The 14919-nt window shown below is 45.3% G+C and overlaps 1 protein-coding gene across 2 annotated transcripts in view; it reads right to left on the bottom strand.

Moving 5' to 3' along the window:
• The window catches only part of Tmem131l (transmembrane 131 like), a 152954-nt gene that overhangs the window by 54110 nt on the left and 83925 nt on the right, over positions 1-14919 (bottom strand). For both annotated transcript variants that reach the window (XM_052180286.1, XM_052180285.1), the window contains exons 5-7: positions 14096-14219; positions 13152-13268; positions 12360-12470 (exon numbers count right to left, since the gene is read on the bottom strand). In XM_052180286.1, coding sequence (XP_052036246.1) covers positions 12360-12470; positions 13152-13268; positions 14096-14219 — 352 coding nt within the window. The remainder of the gene's footprint in view (positions 1-12359; positions 12471-13151; positions 13269-14095; positions 14220-14919) is intronic.

Here is a 14919-nt window from a genome sequence, read left to right as displayed (position 1 = left end):
GAGGGACACTTCTTGCTGGTCAAAGGAAAAATACAAAAAGAAGAACTGTCAATCCTGAACATCTATGCCCCAAATGCAAGGGCACCCTCTTTCGTAAAAGAAACTTTATTAAAACTAAAAGCACACATTGCACCTAACACAATAATTGTGGGTGACTTCAACACTGCACTTTCCTCAATGGACCGATCAGGAAAACAGAAACTAAACAGGGACACAATGAAACTAATTGAAGCTTTGGACCAATTAGATTTAACAGATATATATAGAACATTCTATCCTAAAACAAAAGAATATACCTTTTTCTCAGCACCTCATGGTACCTTCTCCAAAATCGACCATATAATTGGTCACAAGACAGACCTCAACAAATATAAGAAGATCGAACTAATCCCATGCCTCCTATCTGATCACTATGGAGTAAAAGTGGTCTTCAATAGCAACAGAAACAACAGAAAGCCCACATACACGTGGAAACTGAACAATACTCTACTCAATGATACCTTGGTCAAGGAAGAAATAAAGAAAGAAATTAAAGACTTTTTAGAACACAATGAAAATGAAAACACAACATACCCAAATCTATGGGACACAATGAAAGCAGTGCTAAGAGGAAAACTCATAGCCCTGAGTGCCTCCAAAAAGAAAATGGAGAGAGCATACATTACCAGCTTAATGACACACCTGAAAGCCCTAGAACAAAAAGAAGCTATTTCGCCCAGGAGGAGTAGAAGGCAGGAAATCATCAAACTCAGGGCCGAAATCAATCAAGTAGAAACAAAGAGAACCATACAAAAAATCAACAAAACCAGGAGCTGGTTCTTTGAGAAAATCAACAAGATAGATAAACCCTTAGCCAGACTGACCAAAGGGCACAGAGAAAGTATCCAAATTAACAAACTTAGAAATGAAAAGGGAGATATAACAACGGAAACTGAGGAAATCCAAAAAATCATCAGATCCTACTACAAGAGACTGTACTCAACACAACTGGAGAATCTGGAGGAAATGGACAATTTCACTGGCTCTTTTAAATGAAAGAGAGTTACAGCCTTGCTCATAATGGGTGTGGTCAAAGCCAAAAACACTGCAAGCAAAGCACTTCCCCTGCAATGTAAAGAGTTTGCTCCAATCTACCAAGAAGGAACGGAGCATGAGGCTGACGGCTCCCCCACCTGGGCTCTTGTACCCCTCGGGAATCTGCTGAGGGCACTGTGCTGCTGCAAGCAGGCAGTACAGAAGGGAAACCTTCCTTAAGAAATAGGTCTGAAGCCTCCAGGTCAACAGTGACAGAAGTGACGGTAGGCCAATGCACCCCACACCTCAGCCTGGGGACGCTACAGTCTGGACACCATTCAGTTGAGCATCACGAACAAGACACAAGAAAAAAACAGACCCACAAAGTGGTAGAGCAGAAAGAAAATGGAGGGAGCAAGCTGCTGGCCTACAGGACACTGCCAGGCTCTGGAGGAGGGGCCGGTGTCTCGGGTGCCAGTTCTTTGAGAGGTGGCTACCCTCAACCCCACAGTACCCTACGAGCCTCCTGACCAACAGTCATACCAGCCCGGCAAGCAGTATGTACAAATGTCTTGGGCTTGAAACAACCCAAGAACCCAGCGTGCTGTCTCCACCCTCCTACTGGGGACAATTATGCTTAGAATGGGTGTCCAGAGAGCAGGGAGGAGCATGTCTTCCCATTTCAGTGCATGTAAGGTTGATGCTCTGGGGATCGTATAAGAACTCGAGACAGAAGAGTGGCTCAAGGGAACCTGAGGATTGAAACCTGGGAAAGCCACACATGGTATAGAGACCTGCACGTGGCAGCCAAAGCTCCCCAGCTGCACACAGGCATGGAGAAGCTCTCTGGCCAAGACAAAGAAAATGAGGAAGGACTTCAAATTCTTTGTCTATGAACTCATAGGCCAAGACAAATTGATATGGGTCTATAGCCTTCAACTTCTATGCCTTGCCAGAAAACTGAGTCTAAATTTGAAAATTTTCCTCAAGTTTTATAATAGAGGGTTTATATTCAAAACCTGTTTTTAAAGTCGAGAGGAAAGGATTTTAGCTGTGTTAGGAACTGGTTCTAAGCTCTTTACACGACTTGAGCATCCTATTCTGACCAGGAATTAGCCCTTCATGGACTGAATGAGGCGCAGGAAGGTTAGTTGAGTGCCAAGGCTACCCGGAACCACAATCACTGTTCAGGTCTGGGGGTCCTTCTCCTTACCCCCTAGCATCACACATCACTGACTGGACAGGGCAAGCTATCCTTCAGAGGAGCGTCTTAATGCTGCAGTGTGACCCCATGACAGAGGAACTCATAGCTAAGGACTTGGGATAGGGGCAGAGATGGAAATGAGTGTTCAAGTTTGGCTGTGTCACCTTTAGCACACCTAGTACATGTTTTAAATACAGAAGGCACAGGGAAAGGGCTGCTTGGGGGCTGGAGAGAGGCCCCAGAAGGTGGAAGCACAGGGCTGCTCTCTCCTCCAGCTCCGTAAGTCTGTCAACTGGCCCAAGGCTGTGAATCCAGGAGTGTTCCAAGAATCCCTGCCCCGGCTCTCCTGTCTTCTCGGCCCAACTGCCTTCCCACGAGGCACAGGAGCTCCTTGTTGTGAGGACAGATTAGGATCCTGTCCTGCAAGGGGGAACCCTGTAGCTTTACCCTTCTCTGTGCCAGGGCAAGGGAGTCTCCTTCTGCTATGAATGCTCTCCACTGGCCCAGGTGCCCTAACCTGGGGACAGGGAGATAGTAACTCATCCCAGATATTAAAGGAGAACATGCCTCAGTCATATAAATATGCTAAGATGTCCTTTTATTTCTCTTTGTTCAACTTTCTTTTGTTTTTGTCTGATTTTGTTTGAGACAAGAGGTTCACTATACAGCCCAGATTGGCCTCGAACTCTTAACCTCGGGCTCTCTAGGGCTGAACTGCTGTCTACCCTCCCTCCCCTGCTATTTCTGAGGTAGGGTCTGGCCAGAACTCAGAGTTCTGCTTTCTGGTGCTGGAATAAAGGCATCCTCCAACATGCCTGGCCCAACCATGCTTAGCTTCCTAACACCTGATTCTTCACATGCAGGTTCAGAACTGGTCAGAAAACAGTGTCAACAAGGCAGCTTTAAGACTTCTAACAGAAGACTTCCTATAGTATTCTAATACAATGACTATTTGAAAGAAGTTTTAAAAAAAAAAACTGTAGGCCATAATTTCATAAACAGCTTATAATTCCTTAAGATTATCTCCCTATTATTGAATTCAATTATTATTTCATATAATAGACCAGACCATGTCATTTATTAGTTAGGACATAAAGCTTGATTCAGTTTATAATCTAGTAGAGGGAAATATCCCTTATCTAAACTGTGCCTCTCAGAAGACTGCTCACCCCACTCCACTAATCATGTAGGGCAATCCACAGATCAAGACCACTGTGGGGACCCTTGACCCTCCCTACTGTGTACAACAGTCCAGCACATGATGATGATGATGATGATGATGATGATGATGATGATGATGATGTAAAATGTGCCCTCTCCCCCCCCTCTCCACGGTTTAACTGTGAGTGAAAGTCTCCCTCAAGCTCCCCCCCACACTGATTTACCCCTCCCCCATCCCACAGTCAGACGGAACTGACAGAATCAGCACCCGTGAAGCTGACTATCCAACAGCAACTACGTGGACACCCTCACGTCAGGCTCCAGCCCGTTCCTGGCAGGTATGAGCCTTGACATCATGTGCCAGCAGCAAAGGCTGTGCCAGCTCTCAAAAGCTAACTCCTGTCTGGTCAGGGGTATCTTAGACATCATACACCCAAGAAAGTCTCTTCACCACACAGGACAGCAACATGGTCACTGTCAGAGAGCCATCCCACATCCACACACAAATTAGAAAATTACAGAACACAACAGCTATCAACAATGGTGACCTCTGCAAAGTGTGGCTGTTTTGTAATACTTTTTTTTTACTATGATATATTAATTGCATTTATCAGTGGCGTTCAGTATGATGTTTTCACACACACAGAGAAAATATTGATCTTCACATGCTCTCTCTCTCTCTCTCTCTCTCTCTCTCACACACACATACACACACACACACACACACACACACACACTCTGATAAAAGCCACCCTCTACTTTTCACTCCTCTGGTTTGTTTCTTTTGTTTTGTTACAAATCATAATTTTTGCAATCAGAGAGTATCTTGAAAAAATACTTTTTAGAAATTAGTGTGTCACCGTGCACAAGTGTGTGCACACAATACAACTGTGTGCCACGGACTCCCTTTAACTGTAACTTCTCTAGCTTTCCTATACTACAATTTCATTCTAGACAATTTTTATTCTACAATGGCTCCAAAACTTTAAGTTCCTTTAGCCTTTCACACAACTGATGGATACTGGGATGACAATTTCAAAAATTGTTTTGACCAAATAAATCAAGAAAACATTTTCTATGTGTGAGCAGCCTAGATCTATGAAGGTATTGAAGAAAATGTTTTTGGAAAATATGTTTCATGGGGTGCAACCCTTAGACAAAGAGCCATGGGCAATTGGTACCACCAAAGGAGGGCGAACTGGTCTTCCCCAGGGATGAGCCTCCTAACTGGTTACCCAACAGCAGATGGTCAGCACTGAAAACATATACATACAAGCAACACTAAACAGGCTCAGCAGGTTGTGTGTATACAATTATGTGTATATTTATATGTATATAACCATAATAAGAGAAAAGGCAGTCATAAATTTGGAAAAGAGATCATGAAAGGGGTTGGAAGACAGGGAGAGGTGATAATGTAACCATATTTTAATTATTATGAATTACAAACAAACTGTGCTGGTTCCTTCTTCATTTCTAATGACTTGACAAGAGCTAGCAAGGCCATCTGGGATAGGAAACTTCAAAGGAGGAACTGCCCCCAGCAGACTGGCCTCTGGGCACGTATCTGGTTAATAACTGATGTGGGAGGGCTCAGCTCACTGGGGGCAGTAGCACCTCTGGACATGTGGTCCAGAGGAAGTAAGCCAGTAAGTGGCTCCTCTCCATGGCCTTTGCATCAATCAGTGCCTGCCTTCCTGAGAGCTAACATCGTATTTACATGCTCTACCACCACAGAGCTACACCATAAGAGCACCCAGTCAACCTTGGGCTTACACACTTGTCAAACATTTCCACGTGGACCTCCAAATCATAGTCTGGACAGAGCTCTAATATGCTACTAAGCTGACAGTTCAATTGGTCAAAATCCTTTTTTCCACTGTGGAACTTTAAACTATGTCGGGTTTGTTGTCATAATAAAAATGCTGCAAAAAAAATTTTATTGGCATTTTTCTTCCCTGTATCATGACTATTACAGAGGAAAATCATTATGGCACTTACTACATTTAGGGAAAAACTAAAGCAACTTAGTAGTCACTTGCAGTCCTAGCTCTAATCCTCCAATGAAGTAATCTGAACTCCGAGTCCTTTCAACAATTTCTAAAATAAGAACAATGGCACCTGCTGCGGTGGTTGTCTGCTGAAGGTCAGTGCATGGTGAAAAGGGGAAGCTCAAACGAGGGAGGGACTGCTTAGGTGCTATTTGTGGGTCAGCTCAAATTCCCACTGACTCACCTATCTATTTAAAACTCAGGGCCTTCAGGGTACTACACAGCCAGCTGACATGGACACTCTAAAACTGGTGGCAACTTGGCTCTGTCTAGGTGAGGTTCTCCCCAGCAGAGTAGGGGGGACATATCACAACAGGGTGTGGACCCGGTGCTGTAGAGAAAAGCCCAGGGCTGACAGGGACCAGGGGAACATTGAGAAGAGCATACATTTGAAATGGGTCTTGGAATATTGAGCTAGCACACTTAGACCTTACAAAGAGGAGCGGGTAGAGAGGGATGGTGTGTGTTCCGGGAAGGATGATCAGCCCAGAAGGAAGAGTCAGGCGCTCCAAGGAAGGAGAGGCCACTGGACCCTAGCTAGGGACGGCCTTCCATTGTAACAAAGCTAAGAAGCTTGCACTTCCCTGTACACAAGATCACATTATCATAGAAACACGCCCCACCCCAGGTGCATGGGTGCACATGCACAAGCACATAAACATATGGGAACACACACACACACTTCTATGAACTTCTTGTTTCACTGAAAACATTTGTGAATCACTCTATCATCTTAGTCTAATTTACACATAAAATAGTTGTATTACTTTTCTTAAACTTCACCTTTCTCCTTAAACAAAATGAAGTCACTTCCCTTTCAGTGGAAATAGGCAATTTTTTTTTTTAAAGTTGATGATGCACTTGTCTCTGTCTAAACATTTCACTCTTTAGCTATGCTTGGCATACTTTCTAGCCTGATGCCAGGAAAAAACCCACAGTTCTGCCTTGAGCACTGGAGACCTAGAACCCTTTGGAAGAATTATGATGTCCTACACACAACCCTCCATCCCCAGATGAGCAACATTAGCAGAAGGAAGACTCCCAAGACAATACTGAGAATAAAGACTTTCCTTCTGACAAGGAGAGCTGGCAACAACAGGCCCACACACACAAGGGGCACAGAGATGCACAAGCACACAGCTTGAGTGTAGAAATATTATAACACAAATATGCTTTTAGGAATTCCATAATTACTTTTTAAGTTTAAATTTTGTAGGATTTTACCTTTAGGTATATAATAAGCCCTGGAAAGCAGTTTAAGATTTTTTTTTTTCCTAACCATGACTAAGAGACCATGAAATATGTGCCTTCCAGAAAGCACCTTCAGATGTCGGAACTGGACAGCTGTGCTGCTTTTTGACAAGGGACCAGTTCTGTCAACAAACTTTGAAACATACTCAGCAAAAGAGTAGGGGCACTACAGAGTTTGTTCACATCCCACATATTGACTGGAACACGCAAGAACTATCGATTAACTGATGGACAGACTGACTGGCTTTGGAGAGAGCTACATCCAACAGGGCCTGACTTAAATAAAGGCACAAATCTCTGTACAGACAAAAGCAAAGGAGAATGCCACAGCCCAGAGAAGAGAAATGATGGTAAGGGACAGGACTACTCAGTGTGAGAGCACTACCTTTCATGAGGACCACATGGTATGGGAGCACTGTTTTCATGAGGACCACAAGGTGTGGGAGCACTGTTTTCATGAGAACACGTGGTGTGGGAGCACTGCCTTTCATGAGGACCACATGGTGTGGGAGCACTGTTTTCATGAGGACCACATGATGTGGAAGCACTGTTTTCATAAGGACCACATGGTGTAGCAGCACTGTCTTTCATGAGGACCACAAGGTGTGGGAGCACTGTTTTCATGAGAATACATGGTGTGGGAGCACTGCCTTTCATGAGGACCACATGATGTGGGAGCACTATTTTTATGAGGACCACATGGTGTGGCAGCACTGCCTTTCATGAGGACCACATGGTGTGGGAGCACTGCCTTTCATGAGGACCACATGGTGTGGCAGCACTGTCTTTCCATAATTTGGGAGAATCTTTAAATGAAATAATAAAACTATTAACTAACCAAAGGTGAAAAGGGATAAACTGGACTTTATCAAAATCTGTATCTTTTGTTCGTCAAAGGATACTATCAAAAGAAGACAATCTACTAAGTGGGAGAATCTATTTACAAATCATGAACTTGGATAAAAGTCATGCTCTCTAGGACAGAGAGCTTCTACGTCTCACAACTAAAAAGTCAACACATTTTCCCACTTTTCTCACTTTCTTCTCAGTGAGAGAAAGGCAGAGGGATGCAGGCCAGCTGGCCAAGCCAGGTCCAGCCTGGGGAAAGCCCTGGGCTTGCTCAAACCACCATGTACACATGCACACGTGTGACTCCAGTGTTTAGGAGGTAGTCGTAGGATGAGATGGTCTGGGTCATCTTTGGTTACATAGGGAGTTTCAAAGCCAGCCTGGTCTACATTAAAAACAAACAAACAAACAAACAAAAACCCTATCTTAAAAAATTAATAAAAAATAAAAATAAAAGAAGCGGAGGTGGTAGTGAGTTACATCCAAACTAGAGGCTGAGCTGGGTCACCACACCCATACAATGCAAGACGAGGACAAAGTAATGGAGCTGTCCTCTGAGCTCCACCATGGCATATGTGCAGCCCCATCCTACCTCACACCACATAAAACAACTCATTCTTTAAAGTTTATTTTTTTTATTATTTATTTATTTTATGACTGTGAGTACACTGTAGCTGTCTTCAGGATTACCAGAAGAGAGCATCAGATCCTATTACAGATGGTTGTAAGCTACCCTGTGGTTGCCAGGAATTGAATTTAGGACCTCTGGAAGAGCAGTTAGTACTCTTAAGTGCTGAGCCATCTCTCCAGCCCACAAACAACTTATTTTAAAAGGGAGGGCAAGCCATATAAACAGACACTTCAGAAATGGCACCCAAGTTTCAATGATCATGCCAAAGGACGCTCTTTATTGAGCCATCACGGAAATGCAGATCAAATGACTTCATGCCCATTAGGATGTTTGTTTTTAAAATAATCCAGATGCAGAATGACAAAGTTGATGACCATTGCTGGTGGCACTATAAAATGATATAAGCACTTTTTTAAAGTTTTGACAGCTCCTAAAACATATTACTTAGCAAAATTGTACTCCTAGGTGTACGTCTACGTCCGTTAGGTTCTTTTGTCAATTTGGTGTACCTAGACATAGTTGGGAAGCAGGACCCTCACTGAGAAGGTACCCTACTCAGAATGGCATATGGCAAGTCTATGGGATGCTTGACTAAGGGCTGACGTGGGAGGGCCCAGGCCACTGTGGCCATGTTGCCCTATGGCTGGTCCTGGGCTGGATCGGCCAGCCGCAGACGCCACCGTGAAGAGCCATCCGGTTTGCAGGCGGCACTCCTCCGTGGCCTCTGCTTCACTCCCTGCCTCTAGTTCCCTCACTTGTGTTCCAGCCCTGACTTTCCTTCATGATATAAGCAAACAAATGCCTACAGCAACAATATTCATAACAGCCAAAAGCAAACAACTCAAATGAATGGATGGAGTTACACATAGCGTGATGTTGCCCATACGCAGATACTAGTTGGCAATTTAAAGAAAGGAAAGATGTCACTGAAACCTGGAAAGTTTTAAGGGGCAGATGCCAATCACAAAAGACCACATTTCCTTTATGTCAAGTGTGCAGACTCACGACATGGGCAGTGGCTACCGTTAGGTCTCAAGCGGGCGGTCCACACATCCAAAAATGGGCTTCATTTGGACTGTAGAAAGATTTCTGGCAGAGAAAAGCCAGTATTCTTCAGGAATTTGTAAACTGGGTTGGGACCCAGTCCCCAAAAGAAGCCATTTCTCTTGACTGAAAGAACAGGCATTTGGCTGTCCATTAACATACACCCATGATGGCTATCAGAATATCAAAGACCACCACACTGGCTTCCAGGTTCCCTCAGTCCCTATTCATAAGTACCTGTCATACATTTCAAAGTCCCTGCATCAGCCTCTGTGGGCCTTCAAACCTCAGATCCTGGATCTCTTCATGCCCCCTTCCCAAGTACTCTGTCTCTCACTGTCTCACTGTCCCGTCTCTCACTGTCTCTCTGTCCCGTCTCTCACTGTCCCGTCTCTCACTGTCCCGTCTTTCAGGGTCCTGTCTCTCACTGTCTCACTATCCCGTCTCTCACTGTCCCGTCTCTCACTGCCCGGCCTCTCACTATCCCATCTCTCACTGTCCCGTCTCTCACTGTCCCGTCTCTCACCGTCCCGTCTCTCACCGTCCCGTCTCTCACTGGCTCGCTGTCTTCTGCCTGTCCTGTCTCCTCTATCCCCTTCCCTGTTCTTACTCCTTTGCACGTAGCCCCGGCCATGTCCAGTCCGTTTTCTTTTCTCTCTGCTCAGGAATCCTCCAGAGATCCCTGGATGGTCTCTTATTCACAAACAAACCAAAACGCCTCCTTTATAATGGAGCGGCCATCAGGCAGTTTCTGCACCCCCACAAGCAGCTACAGGTGCCTGAAGCAAGAAATATGTGCCAAGGTCAGAGGGTAATAGTAGTCACCACGCTGTGACTAAACACACAAGACTGCTGTCTTTCAATGAGTAGATTTTTACAATGTCTCTTAGACATTAGTAAGGTGGATTAAAATAAGATAAAATGCAAAAAGAAAAAATGGCAGAAGCACAGATCAAACTCCACTTTTCCAAATGTGCAAGGCCAGGAAGATTTTAGGGGTGGACTCTTTGAGTTCTGGGATATTTGCCTGTACGTAATGAGATATATTAGGGAAGGAATCCAGGTTTAAACATGAAAGTTATTTATATTTCACATACACATTACATAGCACAGCTAAGATACAGAATATTTTTGGCGTGTCTATGTTCTAGTTGTAAATAAGTATATGAGATTGTGTATGAAATTTCCCACAGGGATATCATATCCACCCTCAAACAGTATGGATTTTTTTTTAATGTTTTGTATTTCACAATTTTGTATTAGGGATATTCAACCTGTATCTGCAAGAGCAAGATCAAGAAAAGCCAAGTCACTATCAGCAAGGCCAGCCTAGGGCAGCGAGCAGAAACCAGCCCATCAAGGACAGCCACAGAGCCTACTGACAACTCAGAGAGCTCAGCTATGGCCACCCGCTGAGGGGAAGGGAGCCCCCTGGAAATCTGAATCAGAACTCGCCACGTTCACGGAGCTTGGAGCAAAGCTCAGACGGTGATTACATTGTGTGGTGGGTGTGTGCGTGCATGCGCACGGCACATGTTCTATAGGAGAATATGTCCAGGTATGGATGTACACACACATGTACATGGGGTGGATGCCAGAGGAGGAAGCCAGATGTCCTGAATCACCTTGTTTTACATTGAGACTGGGATCTCTTACAGAACCTAGAAGCTAGGTGGTGGCCAGCAAGTCCCAGTGGCACTCCTGTCGCTATTCCCACAACACCATGGTTACAAGCACACAGACAACATGCCTGGCTCTCATGTGGGAACAGAGGTTTTGAAATCAGATGCTCATGTCTGCATAGCAAGCCCTCTTACCCACTCATGACATGTGTGCTCTAAAGGAAAGGAAAATGGTTCCACTACATCCAAGGATCACGAGCCAGGCTGGGAAGGGCAGACACCCTTCCACATGTCTTAGAAAATTTCTGAACCAAAGAGGTAGAAATCAGGGCAAATTAGAGAAGACGAGAGGAGAGGCTTGGGAAACTTGCAGGTGCAAAGGACAGTGATGGACGGTAAATGGCATCCAGGGACAATCAGAGGAGGCTAGCGGAATGTGGTGACGGGAGGAGAGTGCTGTGCACTGTGACTGAAGAGCCGGCAGCCAGGCTGGGGGCTGCATCTCAGGAGCACTGCACTGTCCTTTCATACACAAGGGCCTGGATCCACTCCCTGGAATGCAAGGCCACTTGGGGTAAAGACTGTACCAAGGACTAAGTATGAGTTTTAACACCTGAAAGAATGCACTAACAGGTTTTAAGCAGGTGATGATGGGCTCAATTGGGGAAAAGAGAGGTAAGTACCAAAGTACCAGTCCTATAATTAGCACATGCTAATGAAATGTGCATGAAAAGAATTTTTAAATGTATAGAATTACTAAAACATAAAAGAATGTTCCTCCTGCAGGGTGTGGTGGTGCTTGCCCTTAATCTCAGAACTCAGAAGGCAGAGGCAAGCAAATCTCTGAGTTTGAAACCAGGTTGGTTTACACAGCAAGTTCTAGGTTAGTCAGGGATACATGGTAAGCCCAACTCAAAGTACCAAAACGAAAGTAAGTCATAACCAGGCAGGACAAGAGTAAGAAGAGGATAGGACAGTAAACATCTTTGGAAGCTTGTCACTGCTGGTGGCTCTAGAAGTTCTTTCTGTCTTCCTGAAAAGCAGCCAGTCAAATTTAGCAAGCCCTATAAAACGCTCATGGTCTATCTGTGACCTCAGCTGCATCATGAAGTTATACTCAAGGAAATGGATGCACAAAAAGGGAGGCAGAATCATGAGCACATAGCCCAATAGCTAAAATAAAGAAACAAATCCATTTCATAGGGCAGCAGTGGGGTCAGGGGAACTGTGGAACAGCAGCACTGGGCTGTCAGGAAGTATGAGGGTTGGCTACAGCTCAGTGCAAGAGCACTTGCCTAGCATGAAAGAGGCCCTGGATTCAGGCATGTCAGGCATGTACACAGATATGCACACGCACATCCACACCCACACCCACACGAAAAGGAAGAATGCATAGATTTCACTGATGCTTTAACTACTTGGAATACTTCCATATTCCAAGACTTTTCCAAATAGAGTAAAACCCTAATACAACCATGCAGATCATGTTGCATACTCTACAAATTAGTTCCAAGTAGCTCTATTCCAATAACCTGTGTCTGCGAAAGCTGAATACTTTGGACTTGCGGAAGCAGAAAGTATGAGTTCGGCAGCTGCTCCGCAGACCCTCCCGTAGAGACTCTGCGAGTGCCCACTCCAGATACCTGCAGGAAAGCAAGAGAAGCACACGTCTGTCAGTGTCGGCACACTTTGTCCACACACACCTGCCAACCAACACATCTGTCTCCATCTACAAACACCCCTAACTGTTCCTCAGAATGCAAAACTCTTCTCTTCTGATGTGGGACCAATGTATTTAATGGAATCTATTGAGAACTAAGCACAACCAACCATCTTTAGTATACTCTGGGTACCACCGGTTAAGGTCCCTGTTCTGGGAACGCCAGCAAAATGGTATGTCATGTGCCCTCCCCAATATCTTGATTTCAGTAGTGATGTGAATGGAGAGCCTCCCCAGGAATGGACGGCCACACACTCCAGACCATAAACACTCCTGCAAGAGGAAGCAGGCAAACATGTTGGAGCGGCCCTCGCAGTACCCCTCTTCCTGTCTGAGGGAGGAGCCTGCTAGCTCTTAGTCTAGAAAACTGTACAGTATGTAGTTTTGGCTTCATTCTCACACACTTCACAGACCCAGGGCTCATCTGGCTGCAGGGAAGGTCTTCTGTGGCCCACTAAGGGGAAGCACGGAAGTTAATAGACTTAGCACCGCCATAGGCTGTAGTTTAAGGCCATGAAGGGAAGGAAATCTCTCCAAGAGCCCTTTAAAAACAGTCATACTCCAAATCAACAGCCAAAGTATATGGCAAACCGAAGGTACTTACATGATAGGAAAAGACTCCGTGTGAGGAGGTATTAATAAATAAAGAGCTTTCAATGCTTCCTTCTTCAGTAGGTAAGAAAATAATTCTGAAGGACGTTTTCCCCATTGCTGGAATCACCTGGAAGGAAAGTACCTAGTTAGCCATCTGGAAAGTACTTAGAGACTTTCTCTCCTTTTGACTACTGCAAACAGCTCCTGGATCATCACATCATGGAGGCATCATGATCAGCATCATGGAGCCCCGAGCCTCTCCAAACTGACTGTCTCTGTCACTCCAAGAGCAGCTGCCAACTCCGGGCAACCAGCTGCCCCGCGCCCTCCCTCCACTTTCTACTCTCCTCTTCTCCCGTGCTCACCTGTCTGTACCTAACAGCTCTGTTTCTATTTACGTTCAGAGAATGATATACAGGTGGGCAGATATCTTTATTAAATCCAGGGACAGTGTTTATCTGCATAAACCAAACCAACCACAGGCCAAATGTAGGGCTTCCCTGTTAACATCTCCTTGCTCTCCTTAGTTTGGGAAAATTGTAACATCGAGCAACATGGCCATCCACATATTAAAAGCTTAAGGAAGTTCAAGGTGACTGAACAACTAAAAGTTCTGCCGCCATGTCAGTTAACTACAGAAGAAGCCCCTCACGAGGAGCCCTGGCTTTCTGGGGTCTGAGGGGCACAACTCTACACCCAGGGCCAGGTTTAGAAGCCTCAGCATCCATGCCGACCTTAAGATCAATACCATGAACTTTCTCTGCCCATGATAAAGCCATGCTGTTTTTTTAATAGACAGTTTCTTCAATCATGCTTCCCCGTTAAGTATCCAGCGCTACCGAACTCAGGAAAGAAAATGGATGGGAAAGGACACACAAAGCAGACACAAAGCTACCAAATGGAAGCGTGGGCCACACGGGGGTTGTGAGCAGAAGGCAAACTTCTCAATCTCACCCTGCAGTGGACAGGCGGCACGTGGAAATGTCTAGCAGCTGTAAACACCGAGTTCACCACCACCTCGCTGTCCCTACTGGGGTTGTACGCATGGAGAAGCTTCGCTGCAGGGTGTCCCAGGAACCTGGTTGGGGAGAGGAGAGACAAAGTACATGTGATACCACCGTCCTCATGCATGCACTGACTCGTCATTATTCATGCTATGGACTGAACTCAGGACGCCATGCGTGCACCACTGAGCTGCATCTCTAGCCTATACATATTTAACCCCAGAGAGCCATCGATGTTCATTAAGAGTTCAAAGAACAGGGTAGACAGTACCATCCTCAGGGCCAAAAGCCTCCATCATCAAGAGTTCGGCTATGTCTGGTTGCAAACGATCACAGCCGGGTGTGTTGACAGCTGGCATTCCCTCACAGGAGGGGCTGGAGGATATAGGCTGTGGAGACCTGAGAGGAGACACAGTCTACAGAGCCAGCGAGAGTTAGTGTTGGCTAGGCTCCTCGGTGCAGCTGCCTTGAGGTTACCTGTGCTCTTTTCAGTAATCTCTCATCCACAGTAAGTAAGCTCAGTAAATTCCAAGCCCCACTCTGGTGGGCCCCACTCTGGTCTGTCACTGGGACCTTAGTGGGACGGGGAGACTTGCTGCATACTCCTCTCTGCAGGGAAATAGTTCTCAGAACAGAACAACTATCAAATCTTGTTGGAAATAAAACACTTAATATATAGCAGTGTTAAAAGCAAACAAACAAACAAACAAACAAAAAACCCCTTTATTTTTGCAAAAGTAATGACAACCTACACTGGCGCCCCATTTGTTTCTG

This window comes from Apodemus sylvaticus, chromosome 4 (assembly GCF_947179515.1).
Source record: "Apodemus sylvaticus chromosome 4, mApoSyl1.1, whole genome shotgun sequence".
In the NCBI taxonomy this organism is placed as follows: domain Eukaryota; kingdom Metazoa; phylum Chordata; class Mammalia; order Rodentia; family Muridae; genus Apodemus; species Apodemus sylvaticus.
The sequence above is the reverse complement of the archived record's forward strand: the minus strand, read 5'-3'. Positions and strand labels throughout refer to the sequence as shown.